The following is a 21,835-nucleotide window of genomic DNA, read 5'->3' on the forward strand; positions in this document are numbered from 1 at the left end:
AGACACGGGTCAGTGGTCACCGCTAACGAATCGGGAAGAAATGTGATCTCTGTGACTGTTAGTGGCCGATGCTCTGGTTTAACTGCCGATCTCTTGGGATTTTCACCACAACTGTAGCATTTGCTCACAATGAAAAAAAACAAAAAAAAAACAACAAGCGAGCGGCAGCACTTCTGCAAACTGAATCCGCCTGTTAATGAGATCAGAGAAGACTGTGAAGACTCAAACAACAATTATTTTTGAGCTCTGTGAGGAGAAGATCACGTTGAAAGACTGGAAATATGTATCATCAGCATAAAACCATGGAGTCAAAATGCCTTGTGTCAACAGTCCCAGTGTAATAGTGTGGAAAATGTATTTTTTTGGCACACTTTTGGCTCCTTTGAGTCTATCCAAGTACCGATGCAGATCCATTTATGGCCACGGTCTTCACAGTCATCTCTAATCCGTGTCACAAACATTACTATTAGTTCATTGAACTTCAGCGGACTCAACTGACTACAGCTGTGGTTCTACGATTCTTCTTAGAAGCACACCACAAATAAATGCTTATCATCAGGAAGTATCACGAGAGGCGTGTGAAAGACAGATGCATAGAAAGTTAACCCTAAAGTGAGGCAGTTGCAGGGCCTGCAAGCAAACAGATCAGCCCTCTTTCCAGAGAGCCCTTCCTCAAGTGCATACCAGAAGAAGTCGTATTTTAACCTCAGCTTTCAAGCCTGTTGAAGATGTAGGATTTGTTATACCTTTTAAATGTCTCGTTAGGGCACCACCTCCTTTTATTGTAGGAAGAACACGGTTAAATATATTTAATAACTAAAGGGATGAATTCTTTAACACAACTTATACCATTAATGCTCCGCTGTAAAATAACATCACAACCTGTTAAGTATGAATAATTATTTATTTACTGAAGTGACAACTACAAATAAATGAAGTACTAATAGAATATATTCACATGTGTGTAATCAAATATAATGGATATGATGAGACCTGAAATAACAAATTAGGAGTGTTTGCGGAGCAATGGTGAAGGATGGAGATGTATTATGGCTTAAACTAACGGGAGTGGATTAACTATGATAACTAATCTGATCAAATGTCTCTAAATGATATTAATGGGGAGTTTCAAAGTTAACTAGATGATGGTAAGCGATCATACAGGGGTCCATGCCATGGCGAAGCTGTCCCCGAACGGGACACAGAGGCATAAGCAGATCGGACATGGCCTGAGAGGAGGCAAAGTGTCTGTGGAGGAATCCTTCGGCTGACAGGTGAATGAGAGTCAGGTGGGTCGGAAGCAACGAAATTTGGTGGGCTCGTATGTAGTCTTCCACAGATGCCATTGCCTCAGTCTGCCACTAGAGGGAGTCATACGCTAAAGCAGGTGGGAAAAGACCTGACAAGAGGAGGAGACGTGTGACTAGGGGAAAGCTGGGTCTGCCAACTGAGTAGGACAAGGGACTCAAATATTCACACGTCACCAATAGCGCCCCCTATAGAGCATATTGCACGAGACCTGGTGGGCTTGTAAGGAGTCATCCACAGATTATTATTGTCTTTCAAGCAGTTTACTGTGGTGATTTGTGAGATATAAACATGCAGTTGTTGTAGCGCCCCCTACAGCCCAAATTTCACGAAACTCAGCACGATTGTACGCAAGCATATTATGACGGTTGCTAAGTTTCATAAGGATTGGGTGAATAGTTCAAAAGTTATAGGCCTTAAAGTCATATGAAATGTTTGTGTCACCTGTAGCGCCCCCTGTAGACGTAATGCCACGCAGCTTGATGGACGTCTACACAATATCTTACAGATTGTGTATGTCAGTTTTCATGAAGTTAGCTATTGCAGTTTTTGAGATATTGAAATGTTGGTTTCGTAGCGCCCCCTAGAGACCAAGGGTTGGGGTGCTTGTACAGAATCATATTATCAGTGATATGAAGTTTGAATAAGTTTGGGTATATACTTCACAAAAAATAAGCTTTGGAGTTATACTGTTGCACGGCATAAAAATTAAGTAGCCATTGACTTTGTAATTAATAACCCTGCTAAAGTTCTTTGGAAAACTTTTCATTATCTTTGTCCTTAAATTATATATGCCAAGTTTGGTGAGAATTGGAAGAACTGGATGAGTTTATTTTGCTTTGAGGTGCAATTTTTTAAAAATTGCCGAAAAAAAAAAAAATGGCAGGCGGAAATGGGTGTTGCCTTGTCAGTTAGAACCAGGACTATGTAAGGAATCAGACGGAGAAAGAATTTTGTTTCTAGGGCACACGGTCGTCAAGATATGAGCCAAAAAAATTGGCTTATTACAGCGCCACCTAGCTTTAGGTAGGCCTATGTATTGACACCTTGGCAAAGTGAAATGCTAGGACTTCTACCAAGTTACCAGGTTTGATGCCTTTCGCCCTTGCAGTTTGTCCTGGGCAGACACTTTTAGCTAAGCAGAATAAGATTAATCATAAGAATAGAAATCGCAACAAAATCAATAGGGATTGTAAAATAGCTCGTCTCAAACTGTATTAAGTGTTGTCGGGTACCAGGGAAGTTGTCATCACTACAGTTGTGCGGTCAGGCACAATGAGACATTGCAAGATCTGGTTTATCTGGGTTTATTTCTGGCGAGGATGGCAGGCAATTGATGCTGGTTTCATCTAAAGAAAGGCACCGCCAGGCTGGTTTCACCTGGATCGGTTAACAGGCACACGTTGCGTGGTCTGCAACTCAAACACCCAGTGAGGACACTTTAGAGCGTTGTAGGTGTACGGCCAAGGCGGTAGATTGCAACTTTACAATGTCTTTGTGACGGAGGAAAGTGGGTTGTCACGGCTTCTCTGGAACAGCGTCATTGCTATGGTGATAGTCTTGGTAGTTGATAGTTGAGAATTAATATTAATTCATGTAAAATCAAGAAGTTCATTGTGACTATTTCATTTTGTATTATTCTGACATTTAATGTTCTCTTTTCTTTTTTTCTTTTTTTCTCTTTAACCGTACCTCTCACCCACCTCTGCAGACAACATCATCCCATACATTATAGCGGGGGTAATAGCAGCCTGAAGGACGTTTTCCATTTACATACACGACACGTTCCTCTACCCGTTGAAGGTTAAATTTACAGTAAAAACTGTACACATGAGGAAAAACATTTTTCTAGGAAAGCTTTGTATTCTACTATCAAATTCACCATGCTGATAGCTAACTGGAGGTTATGGAGTTATGGTTCAAGTATTGAATTGCTTTTTATGTGACCAGGATTTAACACCAACACAGGCCAATAAGCTAACAACCTACAAGGAAACTAGACATCAACTCATAAACATAGTGAACTAGCCAAACTGAGGTGTGTGGAATTTATTTTGCTGCAATGCTACCAACATATATGTGCAACTTGATGGGTCACCACGAGCGCGTATTGCTCACTTTTACAGCACAGATAATCATTAGGGCTACACTCCCTCACCTGTCGCTCTCGTCTCATTCTCCTCACTGTATCTTTCATCATGATGGCAGATTCATGAACATTAACATTAGTCAATGTGAGAGAGGCCTTTAGTTGTTGTAAAAGTTACTCTGGGTTCCTTTGTGACCTCTCAGACTATTATGCATCTTGTTTTTGTTGTGATCTGTGTCAGTCAACCTCTCCTGTGGAGGGAAACAATGTTCACAATCTGTCTGACTGTTGATTTTAAACTCTTTAGAGATGGTTTTGTGACCTTTTTCCAGCCGGATTATCAACAACAACTTGTAAAGTCTTCAGAAAGCTCCTTTGTCTGTGCCATCATACACTTTGACAAACATGTGTTATGAAGATCAGACTGTGACAAATCTGATTTGTTTTTTTGTTTTTTTAACTAAACAGGGCACTGAATGATACCAGAGTCTCATTATGCTGACTGGAAACACTTATGAATAGATGGACTCTAATTTGAAATGAACTTGTAATCCTGGAAGTGAATTTACTTTTGCAACTCTCTGATATGTAATATTGGCTTATTATCATGAATAAACAAATACACAAGCATGATATTTCTGTTTTACTTGTTTGATTGGGTTCTCTTTGTCTACTTTCAGGACTTAAGTGAAAATCCACTGAGATTTTGAGTCATTTTATGCGCAAATGTAGAAAACTTTAGAGTGGGACTGGATCATGTTTAATCAGACTCACAATCCATGCACATAAATAACAGAAACATCCGGGTTTTTACTGTGACTGACACACAGAGTACTGAAGATGTCAGCGGCATCTCACCTAACACTTCCTTCCTTTTATTAAATAAAAAGGTAGTGGTGAGAGCTCAGTACTGGAGAGAAGCCAAACTAGATCTGGGACCTGAAGGACCACAACTCCCTCCAGTGGTGAAGTCAGAACAACTCACAGCCACTAACTTGGTTCCAGAGCCACAATGATTCACAACTTGAACAATAGAACAATAAAAACAATAAAAATTAAATAAAAGTCTTACCATTTTTTGTCTCAGTCTTCACACCAGTTCTCGTGCTGGTTGTTGTCGTCACCATCATCATCTTTGCATCCTCAAAGCTGCTGGAAGGTTTAACTCTGTGGAGTTTGTTAAGGCTACAAAGTGTAGTTACAATTTAGGATGTGCTCAGATTGTTTTAATATGCAGAGAGGACTGAGAGAAAGCAGCAGCCTGTGTTGAAGCAATGCCTCCATTTAATAATGTAGTACTGACACGTCGCCACTAGATGGTGGTAGATTATAATTTCAGATCATCAGGTCACATCCTCTGTGAGTTTAATCTCTCGTGGTTATAACATATACACTTTGTGGGTCCTTTACTAGATGATCCTAAAGAGGTAGCAGCAGAGGAGTTGCTGTGTTTGAGTTTGAGAACTTCAGGGACAATAGGGAATAAAAATGAATTAAAGATACAACAGGGTATCAATCTGATCGCTGTACAGTGTCATAGTTTAGGAAAAAATATAGATGTTTGGATAATTTGAGCTATTTTATTATTAATAATGAATTAAAAGTTAAATAAACAAGTAAAGTGCAGGAATCGTCTTTCTGACTTTTTAATATGTACATGAATACATCATATTTAGTTCAGTTCATCTTTTCACTATTTATGTTTGTAAAACAGAAGTTAACATAAATAAAAGCTGAAGATTTGAATGAGTCTCTGTGTTTCTGTCAAGACTGTGATCAAATCATTCTCCAAACCCATTTCCCGTCATTGAAAAGTTGAACTACAGAGCTTTGTGCAAGCTCTCACATCCCTCCTTGGTTTTTCCTGTTTGTACCATTCAAATGGTGAGAGACTCTGGTCAACACAACTGGGATTACAATAAAGCTATATATTTGAAATGAAAATAGTTTTTGGTGTGGGTGTATGTGCCCTTTGATTTAGGACCACATATCTACCACTTTGGAGGTGCAAAATGACAAAATTATTGAAACATACGGAACAAAAATATTAAATCTAAATATTAAATATTAAAAGATATGGAGTTCTGCCTCTTCTGGCAAAGAGCTGGAGAGGAAGGGGGTTGGAATAAACTGACTAAATTGAGGAAGATAGATAGACATAGATAGACAACTTTATTGATCCCTTTGGGAGGTTCCCGCAGGGAAATTGACATCTCCATCGCGTACAGCACTGTCAGACATACATGTACACAAATTATAAACCCACATACCAAACACCCAGAAAATAATGATAATAATAATAATAATAAATATTGTGACTGTACTGTACATACATGGTTGTTGAAGCATGGAAGCAGGAAAGAGATAAGAAAGGTCTGCTTCTAGAACAAGCAATAGGCCAAAACTTGTGTGTGGACGGCAGTGGTTTAAATTCACATTTACTGCTGTTTTAATTTTAGGTACTTTTCTTGAAACGCTACCATTTGTGCAGCTTTACTCAGCAAAATGATAGAACAATACTACTGATTGTATCATCGATTGTGTTCTATGCTCACCTTACCTTCAACTTTAGACTAGAAACACATATACACTTGTATAACAATGACAATTAAATGTATAACCTATGCATAATCCTTTATTTAACATCTTTATGTAACATCTTTATGGTTGGATTCACAATGTTTTCTCACCTGTTCTTCTGCCTTCACATGGTCATTGCACTGAGGATGTTACGAGCAACAAGTGATAAGGGACTGATAGAACTCACATTACCATGGAAACCACATACCAAGATTATCTGTATAAAAGCCATGTGTATAGAGGAGACAGCCAGAGGAGCTTCTCTTCTCTCCAGAGAGAAACTGTGATTAGACTCTCTGGGAATCATTGATTAAAGAAACCTTTTTGACTTTTGACCAGAGTCTCAAAGTTATTTTTTCCTCACAAAACACTTTCATTTTACATAAAAACATGTGACTCATCTATAAAATATAAAATAGAGTAGAATATAAAATGCATTAAAGGCCTCTCCACCAAAGTGTTTTCTTTCAGATATACAGTGTCGCTTCAAGGTTTTTGTGAATTTTTAGACCTGAAAGTTGACGAAGAAAACCCAAACAAACAAGAAACACAGAAATATTATACTTGTGTATATGTTTATACATAAAATAAGCCAATATTACATATCAGAGAGTTGCAAAAGTAAGTTCATTTCCAGGATTACAAGTTCATTTCAAGGCCAAATTAGACTCCACCTGTTCAGAAGTGTTCCCAGTCACTGTAATGAGACTCTGGTGTCGTTCAGTGCCCTGTTTAGTTAAAAAACAAATCAGATTTGTCACAGTCTGATCTTCACAACACATGTTTGTCAAAGTGTATTTTGGCACAGAGAAAGAAGCTTTCTGAAGACAAAAAGAGTTGTTGTTGATCATCCGGCTGGAAAAGGTCACAAAACCATCTCTAAACACTTCGAAATCAAGAAATCCACAGTCAGACAGATTGTGAACAAATGGAGGAGATTTAATACGACTGTTACCCTCCACAGGAGAGGTTGACTGACACGGATCACTACAAAAGAAAGATGCATAATAGTCTGAGAGGACACAAAGGAACCCAGAGTAACTTTTACAACAACTAAAGGCCTCTCTCACATTGGCTAATGTTAATGTTCACGGATCTGCCATGATGAGAGACACAGTGAGGAGAATGAGAAGAAGGAGGGAGTATAGTCCTATTGATTATCTGTGCTGTAAAACTGAGCAATACACGCTAGTGGTGACCCATCAAGTTGCACACATATGTTGGTAGCATTGCAGCAAAATAAATTCCACACACCTCAGTTTGGCTAGTTCACCATGTTTATGAGATGATGTCTAGTTTCCATGTAGGCTGTTAGCTTATTGGCCTGTGTTGGTGTTAAATCCTGGTCACATAAAAAGCAATTCAATACTTGAACCATAACTCCATAACCTCCAAGTTAGCTATCAGCATGGTGAATTTAATAGTAGAATACAAAGCTTTCCTAGAAAAATGTTTTTCCTCATGTGTACAGTTTCAGAGGGTCCATCTCCATCTGGGTCCATTCATGCCTTCATGTTAATTTAACCCTCAACAGGTACAGGACTGTGTCGTGTACGGAAATGAAAAATGTCCTTCACGTTGTATTGTCCGGTTCGGCTGTGTTCGTTATATCGGATGTATCCCATGGTCAGTCCGAAGGAAACTAGGACAACAGCTGCTATTATCCCCGCTATAATGTATGGGATGATGCTGTCTGCAGAGGTGGGTGAGAGGTACAGAAAAGACAAGAAAATTAAATGTTAGAATAATACAAAAGATGTAGAGTGTCTCCTGCTGTGATTGTGATGTTTTCATTTGCTGACACAAGTAGCTTAGGTCCATCTGTGTGTTGATTGAGAGAGGAAGAAATAGAACAAGTTATTTCAACACATTATCCACTGACACACACACATTGGAACATTATAGTAGAAAGTACCTCTTTACTGTCATCACAGTGATGTTTCTAGCTCTGTACTCAGTAAAGCAGCACTTCAACACTATGCATGTTACCAGTGTTAATGCCAGTTACTTCAGAAATGTTGCCTCAGACCATCGCTGTCATTCTCTCGCTGACTAAGGAGTAAAAGTCCATTTGTCTTATTGTGGTATGTAAATGTAAATGCTTCACGATATTCAACCCTTTGGTATCAATTAATTAGATAAACTGTATGTAGAGTGACTTTAAGAGGGTTCAGAGTCACAGTGAATAAAAGTCACTGAGATAAAAACAGTTAAGTGTAAAATGTTTTAGATGTTCTGTTCACTGTCATCTCTTAGAAATAAACTTAAACAACAATCATGTTGCTAGCTTAACTGATCTTGAAACAGCATTATCCAGAAAAGTTAAAGCTTGCTCACTAAGGCGTACTCCAGAGGGAAAGTGACCATAATCTGTGCTGGGGAATGTCCTTCAGTTTGTTGATGATCAGTTAGTATAAACTCTATAGCTCTATAAACAGCTGCCTTCTACAAGAGAAAGTGATTCTGGTCAGAACTATGAGAGAAAAACAAAACAGTAAAGTCTTGGACCTGCAAACCAAATAATAAATCTCTGTAAAGCTGAGGGGAAGTGGACAGATTGAATGAATGAATGAAAGGACTTCATCCATCAAAGCAAGAGAGTGAAATGATTAACAAAGGTGTTAAAGTAGTTTTTTCTTGTCAGACTCACAGTAGACTGTAGCAGTGATGTTTTCTGACTTCACCACTGGAGGGGGTTGTGGTCCTTCAGATCCCAGTTCCAGTTTGGCTTCACACCAGTACTGAGCTCCATCATCTTCGTTACTAGCATTGATGTTCAGAGTGAAGGTCTCAGTCACTGGTTTATAGTGTTCACTACTTTTAGACTGGAGTTGATCCAGTGCTGTCTCTCCTCTGTAGACGGTCACAACAAGGTCTTTAACAGGAGCTACGTTCTTCACGGTACACTGCAGCCTGTAACTACTGTGAATCTGAACTAAAGAAGAGAATAAATTCTGATCATAAATGATAAAACCTTCAATGTTAAAAGTGTTTTGGTCAAGTTTACTTACGGTAGACAGTTACATACAGATTGGTACAACACTGTTTATCATCAGTATAGTAACACGTCATAGTTGAGTCCCATTCAGTCACTCTGTCAACGGTCCACACCAACGTAGTTCCATTTTCTGTTACCACTCCCTGAGATTTTTCCAAACCAGATACGATGTCCTGGCAGGAATTATTACAAGGAACACATGTAGCAGAGGTTGGGTCTCCATACTTCACTACCAGACTGGATGGAGTGAATACAGGTTTATCTGCACAGTTGAAATCTGTAAGTTAAACAATGAAATGTATTCATATTTTTTAAGAAGAAGAATAATTTTCATAAAACAAAAAATAGGAATTTAATTCTGTGCAAGCACACTCCTTCAACAAAATATGTTTTGATTATGCAGTCTGTCATTTTGATCTCTCTCTCGTTATATATTTGATTATTGCTAATTAACCACAGAAATCAATCAATAAAGTTATAGAGCATGTGGTTTAAGGTATCAAAGGACCTTTTCAGCAAAGCATTCAATCCATATTTGGATTGTCATTAGCTTCCATGACTTAATGTGATCTACTTTCTTGGTTTGTTATATTATCTAACATATATACAGTCCATGTATGACAGTGTGCACCACAGGTGGTTTACAATAAAAGAGAAATTAAACTGGTCTTTGTGGTTAAACAAACAATATATTTAAATATTCATTCATTCATTTTCTGTAACCGCTTGTCCTGTGAAGGGTCGCAGGGTCTGCTGGAGCCTATCCCAGCTGTCATGGGGCGAGAGGCGGGCTACACCCTGGACAGGTCTCCAGTCTATCACAGGGCCAACACAGAGAGACAGACAACCATTCACACTCACACCTGCCCTCAATTTAGAATCACCAATTAACCTAACCAGCATGTCTTTGGACGGTGGGAGGAACCTGGAGTACCTGGAGAGAACCCACACAGACACAGAGAGAACATGCAAACTCCACACAGAAAGGCCCCAGTCGGCCCATGGATTAGATCCCAGAACCTTCTTGCTGTGAGGCATCAGTGCTAACCACCACGCCACTGTGCCGCCCTATTTAAATATTTCTACTAATATTTAAATAAACAAAACTTACCACAGCCGGACACATGGAGGTCCCGCTGAGAGGTCATCAAAGAAACAAACAAGACTATGGAAGAGAACAACATTATTTCCTGTTAGTTTTGTGAGTAAACAAGCAAAAAGTCTGTCAGGTGGTGATAATCGCTGGATGGAGAGGGTCTGCAACAATAAGCAGAAGTGATAAAAATAGTAAGAACCACTCCTTTTATATTTACTATAAAAAGGGGAAGTGGTAGGTGGGGCACTGGTTTCTTCAAGTATTCTGTGTGTCAGTCACAACGAAAAACCTGAAAGTGGCTCGTTTTTATGTGTGCAGGTTTGGAGTCTGATAAAACACTGTACAGTGGAACTAACCCAAAACTTCGACACCCTTTAGACTCGTTATATTTCGGCATAAAAATGACTCAAACCATCACGCAAAGAAAGTAGACAAAGAGAACCCAATCAAGCAAGTGAAACAGAAATATTATACTTGTTTTCTTCTTATGTAACCGCCTGTCCTGTGAAGGGTAGAGGGAGGCTGGAGCCTATCCCATCTGTCATCGGTCAAAAGGTCATGTCTCCAGTCTATCGCAGGCTTAACACAGAGAGACAGACAACCATTCAGACTCACACCTACAGCCAGTTTATAATCACCAATGAACTAATGAGCATGTCTTTGTATGGTGGGAAAATCAAAACAGTAAAGCCTTGGACCTGCAAACCAAATACTAAAGTTCTGTAAAGCTGAGGGGAAGTGGACAGTTAGGAAATATTACAAAGCCACGCAGACACAGGGCGAACATACAAACTCCACACAGAAAGGCCCCAGGACTGGATTCGCATCAGCGCAAACACTGTGCCACCCAATATAATACTTGTGTATTTGTTCATTAAGGAAAATGAGCCAATATTACATATCAATCTAAAGAGTTTGAAATCAACAGTCAGACAGATTGTGAACAAATGGAGGAGATTTAAGACAAGTGAACCTCCACAGGAGAGGTTGACTGACAAAGATCACTAAAAAATAAAGATGCATGATAGACTCAGAGGTCATGAAGGGTAACCAGGGTAACTTCCAAGCAACTAAAGGCCTCTCTCTCTTTGGTTGATCTTTATGAATCCACCGTCAGGATGAGGGACACTCTTGAGCCCTCACAAGTCTGTAGCACCACTGCCTGTGATATTGCCTACTATACAGTATGTGTTGTGCTTAATAATTTATTCACTTTCTTTCTCTTTGTCTCATAAAAGCAGGACGCTGTACTTTGTTTTTAGATTACCTGCTGCAGAATATAAAGTTTTGTAAAGTCACCTTTTGAAGGTATTTATCATGTTTCCTCTATCTTAAATTTATTTAATTCCCTTCCTTGAAGATGGTGGCTTGTGATTAAAATGGCAGGTCCACTTTCTTGTCCCACTCTAGCTCACATGGTGTTATTTGGACATATTAAAGCTGTCTGAGCAGGGGTACCTCCTTAAACATACTTACAATGAACTCAGTAGTCAAAGAAATCTTCCATAGATGATGGAGATGATAATCACTTAAACATTAAAAAGTTTGAAGACAATTTGGATACGCCCTGTATAAAAATAGGCTACACTTGCGATTGAGGTCACGCTGCAGTAACCATGTATCATACAGCTCTGCAGTTGGTCAGGTAACAGCGGTGAATGGCATAAAAACGTTCAGACACGGGTCAATGGCCACGACTAACGAAAGGGGAAGAGATGTGATCTCTGTGATTGGTGGCCGATGCTCTGGTTTAACTGCCAATCTCTTGGGATTTTCACCACAACTGTAGCATTTGCTCACAACGATGAACAAAACAAAAACCAACAAGCGAGTGGCAGCACTTCTGCAAACAGCATCCACCTGTTAATGAGATCAGAGGAGATTTTGAAGACTCAAACAACGACTATTTTCGAGCTCTGTGAGGAGGAGATCATGTTGTAAGATTAGAAATATGCATCATCAGCATAAAACCATGGAGCCAAAACACCTTGTGTCAACAGTCCCAGTGTAATAGTGTGGAAAATGTATTTTTGGCACACTTTTGTCTCTTTTGAGTCTATCCAAGCAGATCCATTTATGGCCACGGTCTTCACAGTCATCTCTAATCCGTGTCACAAACATTACTATTAGTTCATTGAACTTCAGCGGACCCACCAGAGGAACTGACTACAGCTGAGGTTCAATGATTCTTCTTCGAAACACACCACAAATAAATGTTCATCATCATCATGAAGGACACATTTGCACATGGAGGAAGTATCCTGTGAGGTGTGTGAAAGACAGATTCATCGTGCTAGAAAGTTAACCCTAAAGTGAAGCAGTTGCAGGGCCTGCAAGCAAACATAACTGCCCTCTTTCCAGAGAGCCCTTCCTCAAGTACGTACCAGAAGAAGTCGTATTTAAACCTCAGCTTTCAAGTCTGTTGAAGATGTAGGATTTGTTATTTGTTGTTATAAATTAGGAGTGTTTGCGGAGCAGTGGTGAAGGATGGAGATGTATTATGGCTTAAACTAACAGGAGTGGATTAACTATGATAACTAATCTGATCAAACTTCTCTAAAAGATATTAATGGGGAGTTTCAAAGTTAACTAGATGATGGTAAGCGATCATACAGGGGTCCATGCCATGGCGAAGCTGTCCCCGAACGGGACACAGAGGCATAAGCGGATCGGACATGGCCTGAGAGGAGGCAAAGTGTCTGTGGAGGAATCCTTCAGCTGACAAGTGATTGAGAGTCAGGTGGGTCGGAAGCAACGAAATTTGGTGGGCTTGTATGTAGTCTTCCAAAGATGCCATCGCCTCAGTCTGCCACTAGAGGGAGTCATACGCTAAAGCAGGTGGGAAAAGACTTGACAAGAGGAGGAGACGTGTGACTAGGGGAAAGCTGGGTCTGCCAACTGAGTAGGACAAAGGACTCAAATATTCACACGTCACCAATAGCGCCCCCTATAGAGCGTATTGCACAAAACCTGGTGGGCTTGTAAGGAGTCATCCACAGATTATTATTGTCTTTCAAGCAGTTTACTGTGGTGATTTGTGAGATATAAACATGCAGTTGTTGTAGCGCCCCCACAGCCCCACAGAAACTCAGCACGATTGTACTCAAGCATATTATGACAGTTGCTAAGTTTCATAAGCATTGGGTGAATAGTTCAAAAGTTATAGGCCTTAAAGTCATATGAAATGTTTGTGTCACCTGTAGCGCCCCCTGTAGATGTAATGTCACGCAGCTCGATGGACGTCTACACAATATCTTACAGATTGTGTATGCCAGTTTTCATGAAGTTAGCTATTGCAGTTTTTGAGATATTGAAATGTTGGTTTTGTAGCGCCCCCGAGAGACCAAGGGTTGGGGTACTTGTACAGAATCATATTATCAGTGATATAAAGTTTGAATAAGTTTGGGTATATACTTCACAAAAAATTAGCTTTGGAGTTATACTGTTGCACGGCATAAAAATTGAGCAGCCATTAACTTTGAAATTAATAACCCTGCTAAAGTTCTTTGGAAAACTTTTCATTATCTTTGTCCTTAAATGATATATGCCAAGTTTGGTGAGAACTGGAAGAACTGGATGAGTTTATTTTGCTTTGAGGTGCAATTTTTTCAAAATTGCGGAAAACAATGTCAGGCGGAAATGGGTGTGGCCTCGTCAGTTAGAACCAGGTTTATGTAAGAAATCAGAGGGAGAAAGAATTTTGTTTCCAGGGCACACGGTTGTCAAGATATGAGCCAAAACGTAAATTGGCTTATTATAGCACCACCTAGCTTTAGGTATGTATTGACACCTTGGCAAAGTGAAATGCTAGGACTTCTACCAAGTTACCAGGTTTGATGCCTTTCGCCCGTGCAGTTTGTCCTGGGCAGACACTTTTAGCTAAGCAGAATAAGATTAATCATAAGAATCGAAATTGCAACAAAATGAATAGGGATTGTAAAATAGCTCGTCTCAAACTGTATTAAGTGTTGTTGCTGGGTACCAGGGAAGTTGTTATCACTACAGTTTTGCCATCAGGCACAATGAGACACTGTAAGATCTGGTTTATCTGGGTTTATTTCTGGTGAGGATGGCAGGCAATTGATGCTGGTTTCATCTAAAGAAAAAATAGGTAACACTGTAATAAAACTAAACTCACATTTTACTCAGACAAACAATTGCAGCAAGGAGAGAGCCCAGGGCTCATTCAGTGCCCTGTTTAGTTAAAAAACAAATCAGGATTGTTACAGTCTGATCTTCACAATACATGTTTGTCAAAGTGTATGATGGCACAGACAAAGGAGCTTTCTGAAGACTTTAGAAAAACAGTTGTTGTTGATCATCCGGCTGGAAAAAGGTCACAAAACCATCTCTAAAGAGTTTGAAATCAAGAAATCAACAGTCAGAAAGATTGTGAACAAATGGAGGAGATTTAATACGACTGTTATCCTCCACAGGAGAGGTTGACTGACACAGATCACTACAAAAACAAGATGCATAATAGTCTGAGAGGTCACAAAGGAACCCAGAGTAACTTTTACAACAACTAAAGGCCTCTCTCACATTGACTAATGTTAATGTTCATGAACCCATGATGAGAGACACAGTGAGGAGAATGAGAAGAGAGAAAAAGATGAATGTGAGAGGGGAGGGAGTATAGTCCTTTTCATTATCTGTGCTGTAAAACTGAGCAATACGCACTAGTGGTGACCCATCAAGTTGCACACATGTGCTGGTAGCATTGCAGCAAAATAAATTCCACACACCTCAGTTTGGCTGGTTCACCATGTTTATGAGTTGATGTCGAGTTTCCTTGTAGGCTGTTAGTTTATTGGCCTGTGTTGGTGTTAAGCCCTGGTCACATAAAAAGCGATTCGACACTTGAATCATAACTCCATAACCTCCAAGTTAGCTATCAGCATGGTGAATTTGATAGTAGAATATAAAGCTTTCCGAGAAAAATGTTTTTCCTCATGTGTACAGTTTCAGAGGTTCCATCAGCATTTCATGCCTTCGTGTAATTTTAACCTTCAACAGGTACAGGAATGTGTTGTGTATGTAATTTGAAAACGGCCCTCAGGTTGTATTGTCCAGTTCGGTTGTGTTCTTTATATTGGATGTATCCTGTGATCAAGGTAATCAGGACAACAGCTGCTATTATCCACACTATAATGTATGGGATGATGTTGGCTGCAGAGGTGGGTGAGAGGTCTGGTTAAAGAAAAAGAAAAGAGAACATTAAACATCAGATTAATACAAAATGAAACAGTCACAATGAACTTCCTTCCTGGTTTTACATGAATTATTATTAATTCTCAACTGCTGTAACAATACTGGAAGCAACATTGTGGTTGCTCAGTTTTCAGTAACAATTATAACCTTTGATAACTAGAAATGAAAACACTCACCTTGGACGATCACGTAATAATTCACAGTGACAGTCTCCACTTCGTTACTGACGGTACAAACATAATTCCCTCCTTGATCAGATCTCACAGACTGGATGGTAAATACACTGTCGTTGGAGGAGGAGTTATCTCTTCCTGCTGGGAGCTTCCAGGAGTATGAGGGTCTGGGGTTTCCTTCAGTAGAGCAGTTCAGACGTAGAGTGTCTCCTACTGTGATTTTGATGTTTTCATTTGCTGACACAAGTAGCTTAGGTCCATCTGTGTGTTGATTGAGAGAGGAAGAAATAGAACAAGTTATTTAAACACATTATCCACTGACACACACACATTGGAACATTATAGTAGAAAGTACCTCATTACTGTCATCACAGTGATGTTTCTAACTCTGTACTCAGTAAAGCAGCACGTCAACATTATGCATGTTACCAGTTTTAATGCCAGCTACTTCAGAAATGTTGCCTCAGACCATCGTTGTCATTCTCTCACTGACTTATTCATTCATTCATCTTCTGTAACCACTTGTTCCTATGAAGGGTCGTGGGGTCTGCTGTAGCCTATCCCAGCTGTCATCGGGCAAGAGATGGGGTACACCCTGGACAGGTCTCCAATCTATTGCAGGGCTAACACAGAGAGACAGACAACCGTTTGTGTTTGGAACACTCACACCTAGGGCCAATTTTGAATCACCAATTAACCTAACAAGCATGTCTTGGTGGGAGGAAGCCAGAGTACCCGGAGAGAACCCATGCAGACCCAGGGAGCACATGCAAACTCCACACAGAAAGGCCCAGTTGGCCCATGGATTTCAACCCGGGACCTTCTCGCTGTAAGGCCTCAGTGCTAACCACCAGGCCACTGTGCCCTGACATAAAAACAGTTAAGTGTAAAATGTTTCAGATGTTCTGTTCACTGTCATCTCTGAGTAATAAATTTAAACAACAATCATGTTGCTAACTTAACTAACTGATCTTGAACCAACATTAGCCAGAAAAGTCAAAGCTTGCTCACTAAGGCGTCCTCCAGAGGGAAAGTGACCATAACCTGTGCTGGGGAATGTCCTTCAGTTTGTTGATGATCAGTTAGTATAAACTCTATAGCTCTATAAACAGCTGCCTTCTGCAACAGAAAGTGATTCTGGTCAGAACTATGAGAGAAAACCAAAACAGTAAAGTCTTGGACATGCAAACCAAATAATAAATCTCTGTAAAGCTGAGGGGAAGTGGACAGTTAGGAGATATATGTATGTGTGTTTGTCACTATAAGGTCCCAGGTTAGGAACAGCTTGATGAATGAATGAAACCAAACATTAAAGTACTATACAATGTTAACTGTTGATGAAATGTATTCATATTTTTTAAGAAGAATGAGAATTTTCATGAAACAAAAATAATTATTTAATTCTGTGCATGCACACTCCTTCAACAAAATACATTTTGATTATGCAGTCTGTCATTGTGATCTCTCTCTCGTTATATATTCTATTATTGATAATTAATCACAAAAAATCAGGTGGCACAGTGGCGAGGTGGTTAGCACTGATGCCTCACAGCAAGAAGGTCACTGGTTCGAATCCATGGGCTGGCTGGCCTTTCTGTGTGGAGTTTGCATGTTCTCCCTGTGTCTGCATGGGCTCTCTCAGGGTACTCCGGCTTCCTGCCACCGTCCAAAGACATGCTCATTAGGTTAATTGGTGATTCTAAATTGGCCGTAGGTGTGAGTGTGAATGGTTGTCTGTCTCTGTGTTAGCCCTGCGATGGACTGGCGACCTGTCCAGGGTGTAACCCTGCCTCTCGCCCGATGACAGCTGGGATAGGCTCCAGCAGAACCCCTCAACCCTTAACAGGAATAACCGGGTATAGAAAATGAATGAATGAATCACAGAAATCAATCAATAAAGTTACAGAGCATGTAGTTTAAGCATGTAGCATTCAAACCATATTTGGATTGTCATTAGCTTTCATGGCTTAATGTGATCAAGTACGTTTGGCTAGTTCACCATGTTTATGAGTTGATGTCTAGTTTCCTTGTAGGCTGTTAGCTTATTGGCTTGTGTTCATGTCAAGACCTGGTCACATAAAAAGCGATTCGACACTTGAACCATAACTCCATGACCTCCAAGTTAGCTATCAGCATGGTGAATTTGATAGTAGAATACAAAGCTTTCCTAGAAACCAGTTTTTCCTCAACAGCTGCTATTATCACCGCTATAATGTTTGGGTGGAAGTTGTCTGAAGAGGCGGGTAAGAGGTATGGTTAAAGAAAAAAAGAAAAGAGAACATTATACATCGGATTTATACATAATGAAACCGTCATAATGAACTTCCTTCCTGGTTTTACATGAATCATTATTAATTCTCAACTGCTGTAGCAATACTGGAAGCAACATTGTGGTTGCTCAGTTTTCAGTAACAATCATAACCTTTGATAACTAGAAATAAAAACACTCACCTTGGACGTCCACGTTAAAATTCACAGTGACAGTCTCCACTTCGTTGCTGACGGTACAAACATAATTCCCTCCTTGATCAGATCTCACAGACTGGATGGTGAGAATGCTGTCATTGAAGGAGGAGTTATCTCTTCCTGCTGGGAGCTTCCAGGAGTATGAGGGTCTGGGGTTTCCTTCAGTTGAGCAGTTCAGAAGTAGAGTGTCTCCTACTGTGATTGTGATGTTTTCATTTGCTGACACAAGTAGCTTAGGTCCATCTGTGTGTTGATTGAGAGAAGAAGAAATAGAACAAGTTATTTCAACACATTATCCACTGACACACACACGTTGGAACATTATAGTAGAAAGTATCTCATTACTGTCATCACAGTGATGTTTCTAACTCTGTACTCAGTAAAGCAGCACGTCAACACTATGCATGTTACCAGTTTTAATGCCAGCTACTTCAGAAATGTTGACTCAGACCATCGCTGACATTCTCTCACTGACTACGGAGTGAAAGTCCATTTGTAAGTCTTATTGTGGTATGTAAATGTAAATGCTTCACAATATTCAACCTTTTGGTAAAATTAATTGGGGGACCCTGATATACGTAGAGTGACTTTAAGAGGGTTCAGAGTCCCAGTGAATAAAAGTCATTGAGATAAAAACAGTTAAGTGTAAAATGTTTTAGATGTTCTGTTCACTGTCTCTTAGAAATAAACTTAAACAACAATCATGTTGCTAACTTAGCTAACTGATCTTGAACCAACATTAGCCAGAAAAGTTAAAGCTTGATCACTAAGGCGTCATCCAGAGGGAAAGTGACCATAACCTGAGCTGGAGAATGTCCTTCAGTTTGTTGATGATCAGTTAGTATAAACTCTATAGCTCTATAAACAGCTGTCTTCTGCAACAGAAAGTGATTCTGGTCAGAACTATGAGAGAAAACCAAAACAGTAAAGTCTTGGACCTGCAAACCAAAGAATAAATCTCTGTAAAGCTGAGGAGAAGTGGACAGTTAGGAAATATATGTATGTGTGTTTGTCACTATAAGGTCCCAGGTTAGGAACAGCTTCAATGAATAAATGAAAGGACTTCATCCATCAAAGCAAGTGGAGTGAAATGATTAACAAAGGTGTTAAAGTAGTTTTTTCTTGTCAGACTCACAGTAGACTGTAGCAGTGATGTTTTCTGACTTCACCACTGGAGGGGGTTGTGGTCCTTCAGGTCCCAGTTCTAGTTTGGCTTCACACCAGTACTGAGCTCCATCATGTTCTTTACTAGCAGTGATGTTCAGAGTGAAGGTCTCAGTCACTGGTTTATAGCGTTCACTACTTATAGACTGGGGTTGATCCAGTGCTGTCTCTCCTCTGTAGAAGGTCACAACAAGGTCTTTAACAGGAGCTACGTTCTTCACGGTACACTGCAGCTGGTACTGATGACCCTCAATCACCGGTCCAGTGTGATCTACAAAGCTGATGGACACATGTTCTGGAGGCTCTGAGGAGACAAGGACGAAGACAAAGATGTAGAGAGACACACAAAGCAAACTAGAGACTATAAATCCCTGTAACTACTGTGAATCTGAACTAAAGGAGAGAATACATTCTGATTATAAATGATAAAACCATCAATGTTAAAAGTGTTTTGATCAAGTTTACTTACGGTAGACAGTTACAGGCAGGTAGGTACAACACTGTTTATCATCAGTGTTGTAATAACACGTGATAGTTGAGTCCCATTCAGTCACTCTGTCAACGGTCCACACAAATGTATTTCCATTTTCTGTTATCACTCCCTGAGATTTTTCCAAACCAGATACGATGTCTTGGCAGGAATTATGACAAGGAACACATGTAGCAGAGGCTGGGTCTCCATACTTCACTACCAGACTGGATGGAGTGAATACAGGTTTATCTGTACAGTTTTGATCTGTAAGATAAACAATAACTGCTGTGAAACATCTTCACACACAATGTCCTTCATGAATGAAACCAAACATTAAAGTACTATATATACTGTTAACTGTTGATGAAATGTATTCATATTTTTTTAAGCAGAATAATAGTTTTAATTTAAAAAATAATTGAATTCTATACAAGCACACTCCTTTAACAAAATATGTTCTGATTATGCAGTCTGTCATTTTGATCTCTCTCATTATATATTCTATTATTGCTAATTAACCACAGAAATCAATCAATAAAGTTATAGAGCATGTAGTTTAAGGTATCTCTGGACCTTTTCAGCAAAGCTTTCAAACCATATTAGTGTTGTCATTAGCTTCCATGACTTAATGTGATCTACTTTCTTGGTTTGTTATATTATCTTACATATATACAGTCCATGGATGACAGTGTACACCACAGGTGGATTACAATCAAGGCCAAACAAAGAAAAATTAAACTGTTTTTTTTTTTTTGTGGTTAAACAAACAATATATTTAAATACTTCTTCTAATAATTAAATAAATAAAACTTACCACAGCCGGACACATGGAGGTCACGCTGAAAGGTCATCAAAGAAACAAACAAGACTGTGGAAGAGAACAACATTATGTCCTTTTGTGGGTAAACAAGCAAACAGTCTGTCTGGTGGTGATAATCGCTGGATGGAGAGGGTCTCGAACAATAAGTTGAAGTGATAAAAATAGTAAGAAAGACTCCTTTTATATTTACTAAAAGAAGGGGAAGTGGTAGGTGGGGCACTGCTTTCTTTAAGTATTCTGTGTGTCAGTCACAGCAAAAACCTCAAAGTGGCTTGTTTTTATGTGTGCAGGTTTGGAGTCTGATAAAACGGCGTACAGTGCAACCAACCCAAATTTTCTGCACCCTTCAGACTTTATATTTTGGCATAAAAATCACTCAAAACATCACATAATTTCTGAAAGTAGACAAAGAAAACCCAGTCAAGCAAGTGAAACAGAAATATTATACTTGGCTTCTTCTTCTGTAACTGCCTGTCCTGTGAAGGGTCGCGGGAGGCTGGAGCCTATCCCAGCTGTCATCAGGTGAGAGTTCAGGTCACCAGTCTATCCCAGGGCCACATATATACGAACCCATGCAGACACAGGGCGAACATACAAACTCCACACAGAAAGGCCCCCAGGACTGGATTCGCATCAGCGCAAACACTGTGCCACCCAATATAATACTTGTGTATTATATTTCATTAAGGAAAATGAGCCAATATTACATATCTATCAAAACCGTCTCTAAAGAGTTTAAAATCAACAGTCAGACAGATTGTGAACAAATGGAGGAGATTTAAGACGACTGTTACCCTCCACAGGAGAGGTCGACCAGCAACGATCAAAAGAAAGACACATGATAGACTCAGAGGTCATGAAGGGTAACCAGGGTAACTTCCAAGCAACTAAAGGCCTCTCTCTCTTTGGTTGTTGTTTATGAATCCACCGTCGGGATTAGGGACACCCTTGAGCCCTCACAAGTCTGTAGTACCACTACCAGAAATTAGAGCCATAACCTTTCATTTAGAAACTTGTCTTGCATAAGGTTTCATGAAATGCTGTTTTTATCTGGGAGACAGTGATCATCAATCCTTCACATTTAAAGTTTTTATCCAATGAATTCATGCTTTTGACTTTGGGGTTGTTTGTTTACTGTACTTGTCCTGAAAACAAGGCAACACTCGCCTGGTGTGGTTATTTGAGAAACTGACTGTCTCTGTTTTCCTGTATATTAAAACACAGAACAACATAGTTGCGGTTCATACAGCTCTACAGTTGGTCAGGTAACAGCGGTGGAAGGCATAGAAACGTTCAGACACAGGTCAATGGTCACCGCTAACGAATGGGGAAGAAATGTGATCTCTGTGATTGGTAGTGGCCGATCTCTTGGGATTTTCACCACAACTGTAGCATTTGCTCACAACGATGAACAAAACAAAAACCAACACTTCTGCAAACAGAATCTGCCTGTTAATG

At 39.7% G+C, this 21,835-nt stretch overlaps 1 protein-coding gene across 1 annotated transcript; it reads right to left on the minus strand.

The window, feature by feature from the left end:
• Nucleotides 1–6,408: 6,408 nt before the first annotated feature.
• Nucleotides 6,409–10,383, minus strand: LOC311495721 (intercellular adhesion molecule 2-like). The gene is made up of 4 exons (XM_084555282.1): nt 10,087–10,383; nt 8,989–9,252; nt 8,628–8,912; nt 6,409–7,670 (listed from the first exon to the last, which is right to left on the minus strand). Exons 1-4 carry the CDS (start codon nt 10,157–10,159, stop codon nt 7,498–7,500), a joined length of 795 nt encoding a protein of 264 aa, XP_084411408.1. The 5' UTR covers nt 10,160–10,383; the 3' UTR covers nt 6,409–7,497.
• Nucleotides 10,384–21,835: the final 11,452 nt, after the last annotated feature.

The sequence above is a fragment of the Chelon labrosus genome (genome assembly GCF_963514085.1).
Source record: "Chelon labrosus genome assembly, chromosome: 2".
In the NCBI taxonomy this organism is placed as follows: Eukaryota; Metazoa; Chordata; class Actinopteri; order Mugiliformes; family Mugilidae; genus Chelon; species Chelon labrosus.